Genomic DNA, 20,984 nt, shown 5'->3' with positions numbered 1-20,984 from the left:
GCTCCCAGTCACCGTCCGCTTGCCAGTGCGAGGCATTTCTCTGTGGTCTGGCGGACGGCTCAGACTGCCACCGGCTTCATATTAAATTCCACTCAGTGATAATCACCTGTTTAGCATCAAGGTTAGGTTGAGAACTAAAAATAAAATGAGGGCATTGTAATCCGTGATTTCTCGTGTTCCTTCCAGCTGACAAGTCTAGGAAAGAAGCATAGCATGAGAAGTATTGTAGTTTTTATGAGGAGTTACATAATCAGTTGCTGTGTATAAAAAATTATTATAATTAAGGACCTGGTTTCATACTCTGAGTCCATTGTTTCTCTTCATAACACTTATTGAGAAAATAATTCAGTTCCTCTAAACCTGACGCAGAGGGTTGTTGTCAAGTCTAAAGGTAATCATCCCATTAAAGCATATGAACATGGGATGCGGTGTATAATCTACTCATCCTTAATTGCTTTTTTCATCATTTTCATTATTAATAGTATTATTATTTTGAAATCTTATGCCTAGGAAAATATTGCTAGAAAAGGTAAATAAAGAGAAGTAAACAAATTCCGGTTTTTAATGCCCTCCCTCCCGTCCCCTCTCCCCGGCCTGTCCCCTCTGCAGAATGTGATAAACTGAGGCGGGATGGCTACCGAAGTTCACAGTACTACTCCCAGGGGCCCACCTTTGCGGCCAGTACCAGCGCCCTCTGCGATGATTGCCAAGACGAAGATGAAGAAACAGATCAAAAGGTAAGGCTTCCCGATTCAACATGGGAACCCAGACTGCGTCCCAGAACACAAAATCGACCTTAGTTGGAAAACTAGTGAAATCAGAATCAGATATGACTTCAGTTAATAATGTTATTTCAACGTAATTTCTTAATTTTGACCAAGGGACCAGTATTATTTCACATGTTAACGTTGTGAGCAGCTGGGTAAAGGGCTCACCAGGAATTTCTCAGTGCTATCATTGCAGCTATTCTGCAAGTCAGAATTAGTCTAAAATTAAAACAAAACAAAACAAGTAACGGTAAGGTTAGGATTCAAGGAATTTATTAAAGGGTCACAATCAGTAAGTGTAGGTGTGCATTTTGAATATTCTCTTTTGGGTAGAAGAAATGAGGTCTTATTCTTGGGTTTTTTTTGTGTGTTTTTTTTGTGTTTTTTTGGTGTGTGTGTGTGTGTGTGTGTGTGTTTACATGACTAAGAACCCACTCAGATTCTAAAACAAGAGCTCTAAGAATAACAGGCAAAAGTCACGGTTTCACAAGCAGTCAGTGTTTCTCAAAAAGATTGAACAGAAGCAGCATGTTGACTTAATATCATAGCACTGGTCAGTTATTTTATTTCATTTCATTTTATTTCTATTTATTTTTGAGAGACAGAGAGAGACAGCACAAGCAGGGTCCAGGCTCTGAGCTAACTGTCAGCACAGAGCCTGACACAGGCTCAAACCCACGGATCATGTGATCGTGACCTGAGCCAAAGCCGGACGCTTAACCAACTGAGACCCCCAGGCACCCCTGGTCAGTTATTTTAGAGATGCCGTGTCATACTGGGGGTCCTTTCCTCACGCCATCTCTTGTGATATGTGCAAACTACTTAAGGCAAATATATTTGCTCTGTAATAGATTCCCATGAGAAGATAAAAATGTAGGGAGATTTTGACTTATATGGGTTTGTTAATTCATATTATTTAGTACTGTGGATTTACAGTTTGATGACACATGTTGCTTCAGAAACCATTTTTTAATCTAAGAAATTTCAGTGGAATTAGGTCAATGCATAATGTGTTATTGTTTGGAGAACATTCATCAAAATTTGTTTTCCTTCCTCACATAAATAACATCCGAGAAAAGGGTGGATAACAGTTGATCAAAAATGGGAAATTTACTACCATAATTTTTTAGCCTTCTAATAAAAACCCAGGTTTTTATTTGAGAATATTTTTCTTATTTCTTTAAAAGTATGTTCCCAGGGCACCTGAGTGGCTCAGTTGGTTGGGCCTCTGGCTTCGGCTCAGGTCATGGTCTCACAGGGTTTTTTTTAATTTTTTTTAATGTTTTATTTATTTTTGATACAGAGAGAGACAGAGCATGAGAGGGGGAGGGGCAGAGAGAAAGAGACACAGAACCAGAAGCTGGCTCCAGGCTCTGAGCTAGCTGTCAGCACAGAGCCTGACATGGGGCTCGAACCCACAAATGTGAGATCTGACCTGAGCAGAAGTCTGAGGCTTAACCAACTGAGCCACCCAGGTGCCCTGGTCTCACAGTTTATGAGTTCGAGCCCCACATTGGGCTCTGTGCTGACAGCTCAGAGACGGAGTCTGCTTCAGATTCTGTGTCTCCCTCTCTCTCTGCCCCTTCCTCACTCATGCTCTCTCTCTCTCTGTCTCAAAATGAATGAACATTAAAAAAAAATTAAAAAAAATAGGGTTCCCATATTAGCTTAGTCCTCTGGGTCTTAAGATACACAATACTTTATGAGGAAATACTGTAATAGGAAAAGCAACTACTTCAAAATTGATCAGGTTTTTAATTTTAAAGCTTTTTGTTTTTTCTCATTGGTATGAGTAAGGAAAGTAGAAATCAAAGCATGAGTTATATGCTGAGGATTGTGTCCTCTTCTTATTTTTAATTTTTTTTCAGCCTTACTGAAATTATATTTGACAAATAAAACTGTATGTATTTGAAGTGTGATGATTTGCCATCCATATACTTTGTGAAATGGCCGTCACAATCAGGCTGATTAACAACACATCTAGCACCTCACATACTTACCTTTCTTCTGCATGCTGTACAAGTGCTTAAATTTTACATTTGTAGCCAATTTTAAGTACATATTATTATTATGTACCTATTAACATTATTATTATTATTATTAACTGTAGTCACCATGCTGTGTGCATGGGATTCCCAGCACTGTAACTTACAGTTTTGTTATATGACAAAAAGATTGGACCCTTTTTGACCAGCATCTCCCCAAATTTCCCTCTCGTGAGATTTTTCTTTTTTCATCCAAATACCCTTCAGCCTTTTACTGATGTCTAGAGGAGAAAAACTGAGGTTATAATGGGACCCAGTGAGTGGCTTAGATGCAGTGTGATTGTAGGAGTTTGAGTCTGTGGGTGTGAGGAGTCCCCTGTTGGCAAATTGACAGTAGGGGAGGACATCCACAGGATTTCTGGAAATTGGAATTGTAGTTTCTAAGTCCTCACATAGCCATTAACTTACTGTGATGCTCAAACTTGAGAGAAGTAAGTCTCTAGGAACTAGTTCCTACTCCTGTGTGAATTGCCATGGACCCCTCCAAGTAATCCTCTCCCAGATGTGTGGAGAAAGCAGAAAATCATCATCCCCGAGAAAATACAGCACCGCCATGTTGAACATCAGTCAGCAGGTAATGGTAACATGTAAGAGAATATATACAGAAATGCCTTTCTTCACATGATCAGACGTGACCTATGACATATCCTCTTAAGCAGAAGAAGGGCCGTAGTGGGACTTGGTAGCAGTGGTATCCAGTAGGACAAAAACCAGAGTTGATTATGGAGCCTTAGATCTCCGCTTGGGGCCAACCGCTTCTTCTGTAAGTTGGAGGCACGGGAGCAGTGGAGAAGTCCTCTCTGAGTTCCAGGCTCAATCACAATGTTTGGATTCATGGCCTTCCTATTTGGACTCTCATAAAAGTGCATAGTTGCTTTCAAATCTTACCTTCTTTTATTGCTGTATATCCTTAGTTAAAAATGTTTTGAGGGGCGCCTGGGTGGTTCAGTTGGTTAAGCATCCAACTTTGGCTTGGGTGATGATCTCACAGTTGGTGAGTTCAAGCCCTGCATCAGGTTCTGTGCTAACAGCTCAGAGCCTGGAGGCTGCTTTTGATTCTGTGACTCCCTCTTCTCTCAGCTCCTTCCCTACTCACACTCTGTCTCTCTCTCTTTCTCAGAAATAAATAAACATTAAAAAAAATTTTTAAGTGTTTTGAAATCCTTGGAATACGCTGTTAGTGACATTTAAAAGGAATTTTTGTGGGGGAGGGGATGCCTGGGTGGCTCAGTCGGTGAAGCATTCGGCTTCGGCTCAGGTCATGATCTCACGGTTCGTGGGTTTGAGCCCTGCATCGGGCTCTGTGCTGACAGCTCAGAGCCTGGAGCCTGCTTTGGGTTCTGTGTCTCCCTCTCTCTCTGCCCCTCTCCCATTCATGCTCTGTCTCTCTCTCTCTCTCTCTCTCTCAAAAATAAACATTTAAAAACAATTTTTAAATAAAAATTAAGGGAACTTTTTTCTTAAATATTTAGACAAGTTAAATTATGTTAAAGTTTTTAAATCATTAGGTCTGAATGTCTTCTCAATGTAAGAAATTTTTTTAGAATAAAATAAATATCAAATTATATAACGTATTACAAATGATTAAATATTAAAACGTCAACTAACAAATTATACCGTCATGTTAACTAACTTCCTCCTTCTTTACCTCCCGCCCTCCCCTCCTTTTTTCAGCTAAGCTGTATCATTCAGTGTTGTATTAACTTCTACAATTTCTTGATTCTACGGAGCATCAAAAAACCCACTTGACATCTCACTATTGCACATGATCTCAGAGAAAATTCTCCATCTTTTTGTTTATTCATAGTTATCAGATTAATTACAGTGTTCTCTATCAGACAATATGCTTTTCTGTTGGTTTTTTAAAGATTATATAGAAATCAACAAGACCTAGGGCTGCCGTTAGTGGCAAAAGTCCTGAAATTGGCATGGAAATTAGCCTTTGTATGTTCTTGTGCTTTCCCCACCACTTCCTGCCAGTCCTTTACCCTAACTCGTGCTGAAATATCTTCAAGTCAAGGCAAGGGGTTCACTTGTGTGCACCCCATGCACTTCTTCATGCATGATGGGCAACGCACCTGGCTCCTTTATTCAACAGCCATTTCCTGAACAGTCAGGCACCCTGAGTAAATACTCACCCTGAATCAAGAGTCGTTATTAATCTTTGAGACCCCCTTACTGCCCACCCTATCATCATGATGCACTGCTGTCTCCGTGCTATGTGGCCATCAGTGGTAGTCATTTGCACAAATTCCTTCATCCCTCCTTAACGTGTTCCTAAAAAGAGCTATGTTTAGCACAGAATTATTATTCATTTTTAAGTTATGTATTTGTTAAACACATAACTGTGTGCCTGGGACCATTCTAGGTGCTGAAGATGTAACAATGACGCAAACAGAAGAAATCCTTGCCCTTGATTTGATAGTGAGATACCAAGAGTAGAAAAGCAGTGATGCTGTATTAGAAAGGGTTATCTACTCTGGAGTAAAGTAGAGCAGACTGAGATAGAGGGGAGTTGCCATTTTTAATTAAAAGGGTATGCCTTTTTTTAAAAATATTTTTTGTTTTTTTTGAGAGAGAGAAAGAGAGGCAGCATGAGCAGGGGAGGGTCAGAGAGAGAGGGAGACACAGAATGTGAAGACAGGCTCCAGGCTCTGAGCTAGCTGTCAGCACAGAGCCCCACGCGGGGATCGAACCCATGAACCGTGAGATCATGACCTGGGCCGAAGCCGGATGCTCAACTGACTGAGCCACCCAGGAGCCCCCTATAAAGGGTAGGCCTTCTTGAGCAATGTAGTGATTGGAGTCGAAAGGGTGAGCCAGGCAGAAATCTTAGCGTTTCAGGAAGTAGAGTAGTCCGTGCAATAAATGTTTCTTAAGAGTATATGCTATATATCAGCTACTGCAAAATGCAAAGAATAATAAAGTATCTGGATTTGTCTCAGGGAAGTTGTGGCTGTCTGGTAGGGAGAACTAACCAGAATAAAAAGGTCTATGTATGTATAGATTTTATACATGTCTGCAGGAAGTGTTGTTCATACAGTAACATGTGAAAGAGAAATTCTTCTGACTTGGGCAGTTGGGAAGTGGGGGAGGGCTGGGAGAGGGTAGGATATGTAAGAGGAGTCACAGGACTATTGCAACAGGCAAGACGCACCCAGGACTTAGACCAAAAGAATGGCAGTGTGAAGGGCAAGGCAGGGGAGAATTTCAGAGATGAAATTAAAGAGAGGGCGGCATTCTGGGAATTAGGAGGCAAATTTTCAAGTCTCAGCTCTGCTACTTGTGCTACTTGTTGGGTTTCTTGGGGTGCATCCTTTGGGCCTTCCAGGCCTTAATTCCCATGTCTAAAAAATGGGAAGTGGAATAGGATTGTTCTCTGAGTTCTTTTGAAAAGGCTACTCTGGCGCCTGGATGGCCCAGTTGGTTGAGCATCTGACTTTGGCTCCATTCATGATCTCATGGGTTCATGATCTCATGAGTTTGAGCCTCACATTGGGCTCACTGCTGTTCACGCAGAGCCCGCTTCAGATTCTCTGCCCCACCCTTCTGCCCCTCCTCTGCATGTGCTCTCTCTCAAAAATAAACATTTTTAAAATAGTTAAAAAAAAAAAAAGGCTACTCATTCATTCCTTTACTCAACAACTATTTATGCAGCATCTCCAACAAACCAAGCATCATTGTACATTCTGCAGACCCAACACGTGAAAAAGACAGAGTCCCTGTCCTCAGTGGGGAAACAGCAGTAAATGAGTATAATATAACAGCAGTGAGACGCATTATTATGAAGAAAAATAACCCGGTAGTAAGGAGAGTTTTAGAGTGACAGGGCTGCTATTTTAGACTGAGTTTTCAAGAGCGGCTTTCTGAGGGTCTCATTAGAGCCAATCTCAGAACGAAGTGTAGGAACACCACACGGGAGTATCTTTGGGAAGAGCTTTCTGGGAAGAAGAGATAGTACGTACAAAGGCCCGGGGACAGTAAAGTAGTTAATCCGGTGGGAGAAGTAGCCAGATACCGGAGTGGCTTGCAGTGGACAAGGGGAAGAGAGGTAATCATGGCTTGGGGGAAATTACCAAGGACCAGATCACGTAGGACCTAAGTGCTGTGGGGAGAACTTCGGATTTGTCTTCTTGGGTGAGATGGGAGGCACTGGAGGAACTGAGGTGGAAAGTAGCATTATCTGATTTACTATTTAATGCAATTTGGCTACTGTGTAGAGACAAGACCATGGAGAGTCAAAAATGGAAGTAGAATGGTAAGTCAGCGGGCTATGGCAGTAATCCTGGCGCGATATAGCTGAGCTGGGCTGGGACCATGGTGGCAGTGGAGAAGATTCTAGGTGTATGTTCAAAGTGGATCCTATAGCATTTGCTTAAGTCAGGAGAAAAAGAAGAGTCAAGGATAATTTCATTTATTGTCTTTCCAGCTTGATCGCTGTAGAATCCCGTTTCAAAAATTATTTGACCCCATGAGAAATTGTTCTACTGACACTACCCTCTTCATATCCTCTGTCACCTTTCCCATCTTAGATGGCATGACCCACAATTCTTTGTGCATACTTGGAACTCTGATGGCCCCTGTCTCCTTCCATCACTTTCCGGAAGACATCCCAGCCCCATCTGAATCCAGCTCTACCTCCGCTCTGCACTTAAAGCCTGGCTAACTAAGCAAGGCTACAGGGAAACACCAGGTTTTATTAGCCAATTGTACTATAAATGCCTAACCTCGGACCTAAAGTGCCAACAATCCTAATATATTAGCTCATCAATCCACTCTCCCACTGCCCAAATTATATTTCATACCTTCTTCTCAAATCTCCAAACACCAAGTTTTCTGCTTTACTCTCAGATACTGTCTGTGATATTTACTGCACTGTGGGGGCGGAGAGAGGAGGGGAGAGCAGTCTGAAGACATATTCTTTCACAACCAAACCTATTGAATGGCTTGCATCTGTTCCCACACCTCCTCACCTTTCCTGCTATTGCAATGGGTACACAGTCCTTGCTTCTTTTCTGCCCTGTCGCACCCCACATGCTTAGATTAGGGCATGGAATGTAGTCAGCACTCAGTATTTTTTTCAGTCGAATGATTAAGGCCAACTTCTCAAGAACTTCATCCCTGCAGTTTGCCCCTCTCTCTTTGACCTAATCCATCTTCTCTCTATTTCATCAGAACGTCATTATGTGAACATGCTACCTTTTCTTTCATCTTGAAGAAACCCTCCTTCGACCTTTCATCCCCCTCCAAACTCTGCCATATTTTCCAGTTCTTCTCCATAATAGAACTTCCCCAACGAACTGTCTAGGCTTGCTGTCAACACTGCCTTTTCTCACAATCTACTTGGAACCCCCTCCAAAGAAACTTTTATCCCTAGCATGGTACTGAAATTACTCATTAAGTCTGTTCATGACATCTGTCTTGCCAAATCTAATAGTTAGCGCTCAGTCCTCTGACTCAGCCTCTCAGCAGTGTTTGACACAGTTTACTCGTCTTCTTCAAACACTTTCTGTACTTGGCTTTCATGAGACGGCACATCTGTGGTTTTCCTCCTCCCTCCCTAGCCAGTGCTCCTCAGTCATGGTTGGATGCACACATATACCTGGTGTGACTCTGCTCCTCTGAAATAGGCTTAATCCTTGGGTGATCCCAGTGAGACACATGGCCTTAAATTCCAGGCACTGAAGTTTCCTAAATCCTTTCGCCAGTCCGGACCCATGCATTTTTCTGCTTACTATCCATCTTAAGAGTTATCTCAAACCTAATCCAAATCCCAATGTGTTCATTCTCACATCTCTACCTACTCCTTTCATAGTTTTCCCCGCCTCAGTAAACCATGTAACTCCGTTCTACTAGATGCTTAAGTCAGATATTTCAGACACATTCTTGATGCTTTTATTCTCCTTACACCTTCAGTAAATACTATAGAATTATCAATTCTTGAACCATGACTAAACCCCATATCCAATATCATGCAATGATGAAGTCCGGAGCATGTTTTTTAGACTGGGTCATGGGGGCACATTGGACGTGAGGTTGTGAAAGACCAATGAGAGACAGGTCTGCTCTGTGGATATGAGTTCATGAAGAATGTTAATAGGAGTGGTGGAGGGAGGCTGTGGTGAGCACAGGGGAGCCACGCTAAGTGACGGAGTTAGCTTTTATTGCATAGCTAACAGGGTCACTAACGTATTTTTTAAAAATACTTGTTTATTTTGAGTTAGAGAGCATGAGGTAGAGAGGCAGAGAGAGAGAGAGAATGAGAGAGAGAAAGAAAGGGAAAATACTAAGCAGGCTTCATGCTTGAACCCAATGCAGGGCTCAGTCCCACAAATCATGAGGTCACAACCTGAGCAGAAATTAAGAGTTGAATGCTCAACCAGATGAGCCACCCAGGCGCCCTATGGAAGTCACTAACATTTTTAAGCAAATGACTTTATGATTAGGAACAAAAGTTGTATATATCATCTTCTGTTAGATGGAAGATGTTTAGATAATGTTGATAATTTTAAGATAATTACCTAACTTTAGATAGTTAGATGTTATCTAATTTATTAGTGTATCAAATCTGCCTCTAGGACTAGAGAGTATTTTAACAGATTGATTTCTAATTTGAAAAATAGAGAAATTGTATCAAAAATGCACACCAGATTGACAAAATAAATGGTAACTGTGTGAGGTAATCAATGTGTTTACTAGTCTCACTGTGGCAATCATTTTGCAGTATATACATAGAACAAATTAGCACATGATACACCTTAAACTTACACAATGTTTTATGTTGATTATATCTCAATAAAACTGGGTGGAAAACTGAAGCTTTAAAAGAAAAAATTGGCCAAATTACAAAAAGCGCCAAGTTCAGATGGTTTCACAGAGAGGGTTCCACTGAAGCTTTTAAAGAGTAAGTATAGGGACGCCTGGGTGTGTCAGTCGGTTAAGCCTCTGACTTCAGCACAGGTCATGATCTCAGATTCATGGGTTCGAGCCCTGCATCGGGCTCTGTGCTGACAGCTCAGAGCCTGGAGCCTGCTTCCAATTCTGTGTTTCCCTCTCTCTCTGCCCCTCCTCGCTCATGTTCTGTCTCTCTCTGTCTCAAAACTAAAACATTAAAAAAAATTTTTTAAATAAATAGTAAGTATATAAGGAAGGGGAGTGTAAAGAGAGGGAGGCAAACCATAAGAGCCTCTTAACTTTAGAAAGCAAACTGAGGGTTGCAGGAAATGGGCTAAAGGGGTGATGGATATTAAGGAGGGCACTTGTGATCAGCACTGGGTGTTGTATATATGTGATGAATCACTAAATTCTACTCCTGAAACCAAGATTACGCTGTATGTTAACAACTAGAATTTAAAAACTTGAAACGAAAAAAAGAAGTAAACAAATCTTGTGCACTGGCACTGTCAGAGAGAGAGAGAGAGAGAAAGGGAAGGAGGGAGGGAAGGAAGGAAGTTATCGTAGCAGACAAAGTAGGGATAAATTAATAAGTACAAGATGTATGTGAAAAGATTTTAAATACATATATAATATAAATAGAATAACACATATAAGATTTGAATCAATGAAAAGACTTTCCCAGAGCAAAGAAAAAGAAGGATATGGTATGATTTTTTTTTTTTAAATCAATTAGCTTACCCCTGAGACAAACCTAACAAAGACCACACAAAGCAGAAAATTAACTGGCCAGTTTTGCTCATGAATATTTTCATTAGAAGTTGTAAGTAAAATGTTAGGAAACATAATCTAACAGCTTATTACAAGACAAATACTTAGAAATGAACATGGATTTATCCCAATAGGAATGCAAGGATTTTCAGTATCAGTTAATGTAATCACATGTTAATATATTAATAGATTTGAAGAGAACTATTAGATCAAAACCATAGATCATGACAAGGTATTTGATACAATTCAACGTCCATTCTCGATAGGAAACACTCCATAGTATAGGAGCAGGTAGATACTCGTACCTTAAAATGTATCTGCCTTGTCACCAGTGCTAACATGCTATTTCATGGGCCATTATTCTTAGAATGAGGCGTAAGACCGAACATTCTCTTGTCACTATTATTGCATTGTATGGGAAGAACTGGCCAAAACAATTAGAAATAGGGTAAGAGGCTCAGAAATAAGGGAAGACAGATTAAACTGTCATTCTTTGTACATGATATGTTTGTGTACTTGGCAAGTCCAGGAAAATAAAAATTTGAAACTGCCATCAACAGTAAAATTCAATGACATTGAAAAATATGAAACTGATGTATGGAAACCAATAATTTTAATATCTACAGAAGCAAGTTACAAGATATAATAGGAAAAAATCCATTTAAAGTCGTAATAGCAGATGGGGCGCTTGGGTGGCTCAGTTGATTGAGTGTCTGACCCTTGATTTCAGCTGAGGTCATGATCCCAGTGGTGGGATCCAGCCCCAAGTTGGCGTCATACTGAGTGTGAGGCCTCCTTGGGGTTCTCTCTGTCTCTCTCTCTGCCCCTCTCCCCTGCTCTTGTGCACTGGCACTGTCAGAGAGAGAGAGAGAAAAGAAAGGAGGAAGGAAGAAGGGAAGGAGGGAGGGAAGGAAGGAAGTTGTCGTAGCAGACAAAGTAGGGATAAATTAATAAGTACAAGATGTATGTGAAAAAATTTTTAATATATATATAATATAAATAGAATAACACAAATAAGATTTGAATCAATGAAAAGACTTATGCTCTTGGATGAGAGGACTCCATATCAAAAAGCTATCATTTCTGCCCAAGTTAATTTGTAGAATTAACACAATACCAATAAAATGTTGAGTGGTTTAGTTTTGTGTGGGTTTAGGAATTAATTTGGGGAATGGACAGAGAAAGGAAAGGACCAGAGAGGCTGGATCTAAGGGTCATAGCTGGGAAAGCTGTACCCTAAAGGAGCAATGAGGAAGGAGAGCTAGCCTCTCTGGGTATTAAAAGGAGTCAAGAATTGCTCAGTGTGGAACCTGAATATACAGACCAGCAGGACAAAATATTAAACACAGACAATAAAGATCAGAAGGCTACCCAAATCCTCATGGGATAAGTACATGATGACCAAGTTGACATTCTAAATCAGGTGAGAGTCCAGTAACTATAAAATGGGCTCTAAGCCAGCAGTTTATGGTCTCTGTTTTAAAGACCAAGACCCTTAAGTGCAATTCATGCTCTTAAAAGTCATTTTAACAATTGGGATTATTTTAGATACAGAATATGTAGGGGTCAAATTTGGGAGAAAATGCTGGGGAAAGCTTTTACTTTGTATTTTCTAGGTAAGGGTAGGAGCTGGGTTGTGGTGAGAGCAGTGGACTCCACCGAGGTTAACAAGTGCTTAGACTATAAATGCTCTGACCTAGAAAGAGATATACAGAAGGGAAAGCATCTAATTTGCATCCAATAATAGGAAGCATCTATTATGTGCTTAGGATAGAAGTATTCTCTTAAGATGAGAGCTGCTGATAAGGTAAAAGCTTAGAACAAAGAACTTGGGGACATCTGTTCTGGGTGTTGATTCTACAGCGTTTTTTCTAGAATAATTACCCTAATGCAAAACATTTACCAAGTAGGACTCCTGTGTGTGGTACAAGGAACAGTATTTTGCTAATGATATCCACGCGTATCTTTCCAAGTGTAGCAAGAAAAATAATTAAACTATTCCCAATGATTTATGTTATATATAAGCATGCATGAGAAATGCTGTCTGTGAAGGGATTTAGAAATCTCACAGAATACCTTTTTTCAACTGGGAAATCAGAGAGTAAGTCATTGCTTTAGTTATTATTCGAGTCTTGGCATTGTTTTGTTCTTTCAGGCTTCAGTGCTTATGAGGTACTACCAAACAGGTTTTTCAGGGTTTTGAAGGAAGTTAGTTTAGTTATGGGTGCCAAAATATTTCCTGTGAGTTGATAGGGCATTTCTCCAACTGCCATTCTTGGAGCTTATGTTTGATGATATGTTCACTGAGTCAGGGAAACATTCATAGAGGCCCCATTGTCTCAGCAGAAAGGACGTCAGTTAGGAGTTACTCAATCTCGTAGATGAAATTAACTCCCAAACACAAAAATTAGACTGGGATTATGGCAATACAAGGTTGGCTTTAATGGCACTGATGTAACCTGAAATGTTCTATTTCCTGTTATTCTTTGAACTAGCATCTCGGGTTCTGTCTCATTGATGAGAGATCCTTCAGTTGTAGGAGGACTTTGAAAAGACCAAGGATGGCAGACTGGCTCTGTCCTTGCACGTATGGGACGCATATATAACATGATGCCTGAGATAGCCGGTTCGGGGCAGCTTTTCCACCTGTCGAAGCTGAGTGCTTTTGGATCATTGTTTCTCTCTGTGAGCTTCAGTTTCCTTGCTGTGAAGAGGTAGAAGCTTCGCGTTCTGGTTTGTTCAGGACAGTCCTGGGTTACAGCTGCTGTCCTGCGTAATTATTAATAGCACCCCCTTTCACTTTCAGAAGGGTTCTGGTTTTGACAATAAATTACATGGCGACCTTACCTTCCTTAGAGAGGGATGCGGTGAGGTTGAAGTGAATTAATGTTTATGAAAGTCTCCTCTTGGTGCCTGGCACATGGAATATACTCAAATAATGGCTGGGTCAGTATTACTGACCTGTTGGGCTTTTCAGACCAGACTACAAAGAAAAGGACTCCAGGACAATTGAATTTGGCCACTCTCCTATTCACCCTAAGTCTTTTATTCCACCCACATAGAATTTCCTGCCTAAAGCAATGAATTTGAGAGGTTTCAGCAACTACTAACAAACTCCCAATTGTTGTGTCTTTGTTGGTTATCTCTAAATAGAACTATGAGCCGTCACCTTAGTACTAACTTTACACTAATGGTAGAACATTTTAGAAACACTTGGCAGACTTTATCAAGTTATATCTCATTTTCCACAGGAACTCCAATGGAAGAATTATTTTAATGATCATTACTATCATTTTAATGATCTGGAAACCAAGACTCAGAATTATGAAATTGCTTTCTGAAATCACATGGCTAGAATGCATCAGGGAGGACACGGATGTAGGCTCCACTTTATACTCCGTTTCTCTTCCCTGTGCCATGTTGGCTAAACAAAAAGGGGAGGTGACTCAGTTCCCCCAATGCCTTCTTATTATGCCCGTTAATTGCCACTTTTCATTCCACTGTTGACTTGTCTGGTGTTCCTTCATTCATGCCATTTTTTCAAAAACCATTTAAGTACTACTTCATCCCAATATACAGACATACTGCCTGGCTTAGGATGGTTTATGGTCTAGAAACCATTTAGGATGACTCTAGGGGCAGTCATGTGTTTTGGGTCTGTGTGAGTAATTCCAGAGCACAGTGGAAACACAGAGGTGGCTATGCTAGGTCCATGTGTTCAGTGCTCTCCAGTTTGGGACACCTTGTTACTTTGTATCTTAGAAGCAGGGAGGAGAAGACTGGGGACTGTCATTTTTCCAGGCCTTTATGCCTTCAAATCAGTGAAGGTGTCTCTAGTAAATTGTTCCAGTTTCTATTGTTGCAAATGTCCCGTTACACTGGAATAAGGCTCCATCTGTATCTGCCTTCCCCTTAAATGGGGACACGGCACCTTTGTCTTGTTGATATCTGTATACCTCCGTATCTCCCAATGTGGAACCAAGCACCAGCATGTGGGAAAATTCAGGAACCAGAGACTAGGCTTAGTGTTATATGTGAATCTGTTTAATACTTATTGCAACCATGCATAGTGCCTTGGATTGTACCCATAACACAGATGAGGAAACTGTATTTTGGAGAGATTATATCGCTTATTTAAGATCACACAGTTTTAAAATACTGAAACTAAAATCTCTGTGTGAAAACAATCTTGTTGAGATGTAATTTACATAAAATAAATACACATATTTAAATTATACAGTTTAGTAAGTTTCGATATGTGTATACACACATGAGCCCATTACCACAATCATGATAGTGAACACCTTCAGCAACCTCAAAAGTGAAGCAGGATTTAAATCCAGATCTATGGCTCTGAAGAACCCTGCTTTTCCTCCAACACTGAGTACATGGGGGAATTGAGCCTTAGCTACAGCCTTTTCCTGCCAACAACTCTATTTTGGGAGTTCTGACTTGTCGAAGTAACAGAAAGAACATCTTTTACAGCCTAACTGTCCATCAGTAAAAGAATGAATAAATAAATATATTTTGGAATGGAGTGTATACCCAGTAAAATGAATGAATTGTAGGCTCACACAGAAATACACGGATGTGTCTTAGAAACATAAGTAAGTAACACAACACTGAGAATGCAGCCATTTTTATAAACGTCACAGCAAATGTAAATATGTAATTCACACATATTGGTACATATATAACAAAAAGTAAGGGGACAATTAACACACGATTCAGGACGTGGTTACCCTGGGGGAAGCGGGGGGGGTGCACAGAGAGAGAGATGCAGTTACTGGTAATATTTTATGTAAGTCGTGGGTTGGGTAGTAAGTTCTGATATATTCACTATGTTATATATTTTGTATATATATCATTTATTAAGCTTAAAAGATTATAAATAAGCAATACTGTATCAGTTTAAACATTTCAGCTCTAATTAAGTATTTCCCATTATTTTAGGGAAAAGATCCTTAATATGCAATTGTTTAAGTCCACAATATTTTAATTCAATATGCAGTGATGACAAAGGGGCTAGCTTATGGCAAAAGGACTAATCTGCCGATGGGGGAGAGAAAGAACAATTAAAGTTGTTTAATATTGTGGGTATGAACACCACCACCTGGCCCATCATGGAGCTGCTAGTTGGGCCATTAACTGTGCCTCTGTATGGACCTTTCCACCACCTCTGCTTTTTCTGTTGTTGTTGAGCCTGGGATTGGCAGGGGGAGGTGTGGAGTAAGTAATAGGAGGGAACGGAGTTAAGTCAAATCTTTTGTGTCTAAGTATATTGAAAGTAGAAGACGCACATGTAGCCACAAAAGGCTGTGAAAGTTTTGACACCTTATGAAGCCATCTACAATCCTGAAAACCAAGAGTCAACCCCAGAGAGACTTCCTTCTGGGGGAAAAAAAACACCAAAGACAGAGGAAGTGTCCTACAAAATAGGAGTGGAATGTATGTTAGTATTCTCTTAACTAATGCTCTATATAGTTTCATCTGCTCTACAGCCATTCTCCTGTAATAATTGGTAAATGAGTGCTAAATTTAACTCGGGTTGTAATTACATTTTTTAACTTCTAGGAGCATAGCAGAGTAAACAGGAAAAAGCTGGGCTAATCTGAGATTCACATTTAAGCTCACTTTTTGAAAACTTGGCCACCTGCCAAAGAGACCATATTTCAGGCTCCACTGTCCATCTGCCGCGAGTCTGTCTGGTTTCCAGACAGGACCGAGGAGTCTCTGAAATGCAGGTCCAAGCATCCCAAATCTACACAGCAGCTGCCAGTGTGGCCAGTGACTTCCCTTTCTAAATGAAGTGATCTGGCAAGAGGAATTGTGATTTCTTGCTTCATTTCTGACTCTTTGTTCCTCCCAGGATCAGGGCATGGGGTATCGGTGAACACTACTGACCAACAGACAGGTTTAAAAACTGCATTGAAGGTCTGAAAGCAAAGCAACTTCTAACTCCATATTTTAAAAAAGTAATTCACTCTATTTTGAGGCAGTCCACTAATATGAAGCATAACAACACTCCTTGAGTTATTCTGTTCTCAACACAGGGAGTTGAGTTGCTCAACACCTACAGCTCATCAATGACAAGAGCAAGGGTGCTGATAATTAGTGTTTCAGTCCAGGGTTTAGTGCTTCTTCCACCGCACCATACTGCTGGCTTTTCTAAATTTTTAAAAGGTTTACTCTTGAAGAAGAGCTATGAATGGAGACTTTCTCTTTAGATCAGACAACCTAGTAATTTATTGCAAATATTGCCCAGTTGTTATTTTAACACTGTTTAACAGCAGAAACTCCGGGGTCAAGTCCGGGTTCTAATCCCAGTTGTCTACTTGTGAACATCCCAAAAGTAAAGTTACCTTGCACTATTTCCTTATTTATAAAACAAAGCTAATGCTATAAAGATTAAATAAGGTACCAATTTCTATAAAGTCTGTAACCCAGAGCAATGCATGTTGCAGCCAGTAAATAAATGTGACCCTTTTTTAGCTAAAATCCTGAAATAGTTCTCTTTGCAGTTCTGATTTAAAGCTTCCTGGAACTTACTTTCTCATGGGAGAGAAAACAAGGCAAATATCTAAAATATATGTATACTAGGGATATGTATTAAAGAGAAAAAGCAGAGAAGGGAGATAAAAAGTGTTAGGGAGGGGTAGAGATTTTATGTGCTGAACACGTAAGACCTCAACAAGAAGGAGGCTCTTGAATAAACACATGAAGAAAAAGAAGGGTGGATGTAAAGGGAAGAGCATGTCAGACAATGGGAGCAGCAAGTGCAAAGGCCCTGAGGCAGGAGGTTGCATGGTATGTACAAAAGACTACATGGAAAGAATGGTGTGACTAGAGTGAAATGAGGGATAGAATAGTAGGGGATGAGGTCAGAGGGAGCAGTGGGCCATTTGCAGTTGACGTAGGTTCTTGTCGGTCATAGGAAGGATGGTGGAGGGTTTGAGCAGAGAAGCAACATGACTTGACTTAAATTTTAAGTCTTTTTTCTTATGTTTATTTACTTTTGAGAGAGACAGAGCATGAGCAGGGAAGGGACAGAGAGAGAGGGAGACATAGAATCCGAAGCAGGCTCCAGGCTCTGAGCTGTCAGCACAGAGCCCAATGCAGGGCTCAAACCCACAAGCCATGAGATCATGACCTGAGCCAAAGTCGATGCCTAACCCACTGAGCCACCCAGACGCCCCAATCCCACTTAAATTTTAAAAGGATCCCTCATGCCTCTGTGTTGAGAAGTAGACTTGGAGCGGGAGGGTGGGCAGCACAGGCAGAAGCATGGAGACCAGGTTAGAGGCTAACATAACAATCCAGAGGATTACAATGTCCGTCTTAATGGAGAAATTATGATGTGTTCTGCCGCCGACATGCAGGAGGCGTTTCCTGTCCCCACCATGCTTATAAATACTCGGAGGGATAGGAGTCCGATCATTCTGAAGTCATAGCGTCCAGGTTTTTCGCTTTCCTTAGTTGTAGCACTGTGTAATAGTCTCATTTGCGTATAACTTTCCTCTCGGCCATGCTTGGGAAATTGTCTCACCAATGAAGGGAGCACTTTATAACAGATTACCTTTGACAGTTGTTGTATTGGAGCTGTCCCTGCCTATCATCCCATGACAACGAGGCTGAACTGAAGTACTTTTTCCTTGTGATAGTTAGCAATTCGGACACTGTCAGCCAGCTAAAGGAAAACTAGGTTGCGAGGGCTGTTGAGCACCACTGAGAGGCACACAGACTGTGGGACCGTGCTTCACCACCTCCCCCAGCAGGTGTCCCACGGAAAAGGGACCCCTCCCTGCAGGATGTCACCGTGCTATTTACTCTTCATCAAGCCGTAGCTTTACTTTTCTCTTAAACCTGTTGAGTTAGGATTTGCTTCCTATAGCCTTCAAAGTATGTGCTGTATTTCAAGATTACCTGACAGATTATTTCTATGTGTTTATCAGAAAATTGGAGTAACCCTCTAATTTATGAGGTTGAGACTCAGGCTTCGACGCGAGACTTCTATGCAAACTGTCATGAAATTCTCATATACAATTAGTTTTAATTTACTTGTGTGTGGGGGGGTGCATCTTAAGGGTAGAGGATAGGTATTATAAGTCATACTTAACAAGAGTGTTACAAGTGCAGAAAGGCTGGAAATTATTTATTTATATCACTGTGGCTTAGTTGCCACTGCTGAGTCAAACATTTTCTCGTTTATCATTCAGAGATAGGTAGACGTTGTAACCATTGGTAGGCGTTATAATCGTTTTGCCAGAATTGGATCAAACATGAAATGGATATGGTGTAATTTAGGATCAAAACCAGATGTAACTTAATATCATCATTAGATGTTGGTAACATATGCTCATTATAAATTGAGTATATTTATTTGTCAGTTTAATTACAAACATTATTTCACGATTCTCCTTAGGTGGAGAAGAAACTACCCCATCATTTTACATTTTTATGTATCAAGAATATAAAGTCAAAAATAGAGATGTTTAATTATGATTTGTTTTATATTATTTATTTCCACAACACCTTTATTATTGGTAGTCTTTTTGCAGTAAAAGAAAGAAATTGCATATTTGTCAATTCATGGTTTTGCTTTCCTTCCTTCATTTATTTTTTTAACCAAGATTTTATTTATTTGTTTGTTTTTTAAGTAATCTCTATACCCAGCTTGGTGCTCAAGCTCACAATCAGGAGTCATTTTTTCTTCTGACTGAGCCAGCCAGGAGCCCCATGATTTTGCTTTCTCAAAGTCACTTTTATAGGACGATCACCTTCATTTCCATGATATTTAACAGTCATAGATATTTTCACAGATATTATCTCATTAGGTGTTTCTTTACATTTTTTTTTAACATTTTTTTTGACAGTGAGAGAGACAGGGGAGAGACAGAATGTGAAGCAGGCTCCAGGCTCTGAGCTGTCGGCACAGAGCCCGATGTGGGTCTTGAACTCACGAACCGGGAGATCATGACCTGAGCTGAAGTCGGAGGCTTAACCGATTGAGCCAGCCTTTTCTCATTTGGTCTTAAGAATAGCTCTTTGTTGGATTCAGGAGGTAACCATGTAGCCCCATTTTACAGCAAAGGAAGGGTTCAAGAAGAGCCTAAAGGTCACTGTGAGGTATAACTTGAATAGACTCAGGTCTTTGGATTCTTAGTTTAGACCATATCTCCAACACCAAACTATTTTAATTGGCTTTTCTCTAGTCCTTTTCAAATTTGTGGAGGCCTAGAAGTTGTAGAATAAATACAGATATTTTGCCGTACGATGAATTCAATAGTAATAAACAGTGATTACAGTGTTCTTCTAAGTGGTTGAAATTTCTAACAGATGTAGTTCTTTAAATTTCTTACCAGTATCCTCTTAGAAACTTGCATTAATCTGGGAAGGTATCCATGCCTGCTTTTTAAAGATCGATAAATCCTCACAAGCATAATATTGCATGAAAGAAGAAAGTCACAAAAGAGAATGTGCATCATGATTCCCGTGAGGTCACATAGAGGCAAAGAAAGCGATGGTGTTAGAGGTCGGAGAGTAGCTCCCCTTGCTTAGGGGTGTGTGGTTTGGGGAGGGGAGAGGTCAACCGACTTGGGTGGTGGTTATACACGTATTTCCTTGGGAAGGTTCATTGTCTTTTTATTCTGAAGTAAAACTCTTTTTCAAAATGCCTTAAATTTCAGATGTGGTGGTTTAAATGCTTTCAACTCGAAGAACAGTTCTCAGACATTTACTGCATATTAAAAACCGCCCTTTCCCAGCAACAGCCAGGCCCCCTTTTTTGTCATCGTAGTTTGTGAGCACATTGTGTTTGCGTTCTTGGAGCTCTCTCATCAAAGAGCGAGCTGCTGTGCGGCCATGGTACGGCCTGCAGTAAAATGCTTGCCCAAAGACGTTCTTGGTTACGCTTTTTAAGATGTTATGGGCAGAAAGGTGTTAGAGAAAGGGGGTCCCCCTGTAGGATGTTAATCTGTATCGAGACAGACACCGCCCGCAAGGTGTTCGCGGAACTCTGATAAGGCGCAGAGCCGCGCCTCGGTCAGCTTCTTAGAGTCTAACAATTTCACACTGATTTTCTTTTTCATATGAATGGTTTCAGAAGAGCACACAATAGCTCTGTCATGTCAGAAATGTTCCTTGAGGTCAGAGCCTGAAGGAAATGAGGTGGAGACTAGAAATGACTTTGAGCAAACAAAATTTTAATAAATATGGGAATGGATGGCCACAGCCATGATGGTGCTCTAGGCTTCTAGCATTCACCTAAATCCATAAGCTTTCTGACCATGGTAAATATAGGAAAAACAGAAAGATCTGAAAAGGTAGCGAGGGTCAGCAAAACCGTTTGCAGTCCTCACCGTTTAGAGACTAAGGCCACAGTGTGAGTCATATACATAACGATTCAGGCTCAAGATGATGAGCAGTTTTCCTGCAAACTATTGCTTCTTTCTTAAATGTGACCAGTTTTTTTTGGCCTGCTTTTAATCAGCTGAAAAATTTTTATTTT

At 40.5% G+C, this 20,984-nt stretch overlaps 1 protein-coding gene across 3 annotated transcripts in view; it reads left to right on the top strand.

The window, feature by feature from the left end:
* The window catches only part of NHSL1 (NHS like 1), a 181,308-nt gene that overhangs the window by 139,581 nt on the left and 20,743 nt on the right, over positions 1-20,984 (top strand). For all 3 annotated transcript variants that reach the window (XM_029943837.1, XM_029943835.1, XM_029943836.1), the window contains one exon: positions 610-737. In XM_029943837.1, the coding sequence (XP_029799697.1) occupies positions 610-737 (128 nt within the window). The remainder of the gene's footprint in view (positions 1-609; positions 738-20,984) is intronic.

Source organism: Suricata suricatta, chromosome 7 (genome assembly GCF_006229205.1).
Source record: "Suricata suricatta isolate VVHF042 chromosome 7, meerkat_22Aug2017_6uvM2_HiC, whole genome shotgun sequence".
NCBI classification, from domain to species: domain Eukaryota; kingdom Metazoa; phylum Chordata; class Mammalia; order Carnivora; family Herpestidae; genus Suricata; species Suricata suricatta.
Note: the sequence above shows the minus strand (reverse complement) of the source record. Positions and strands in the feature narration are given on the sequence as shown.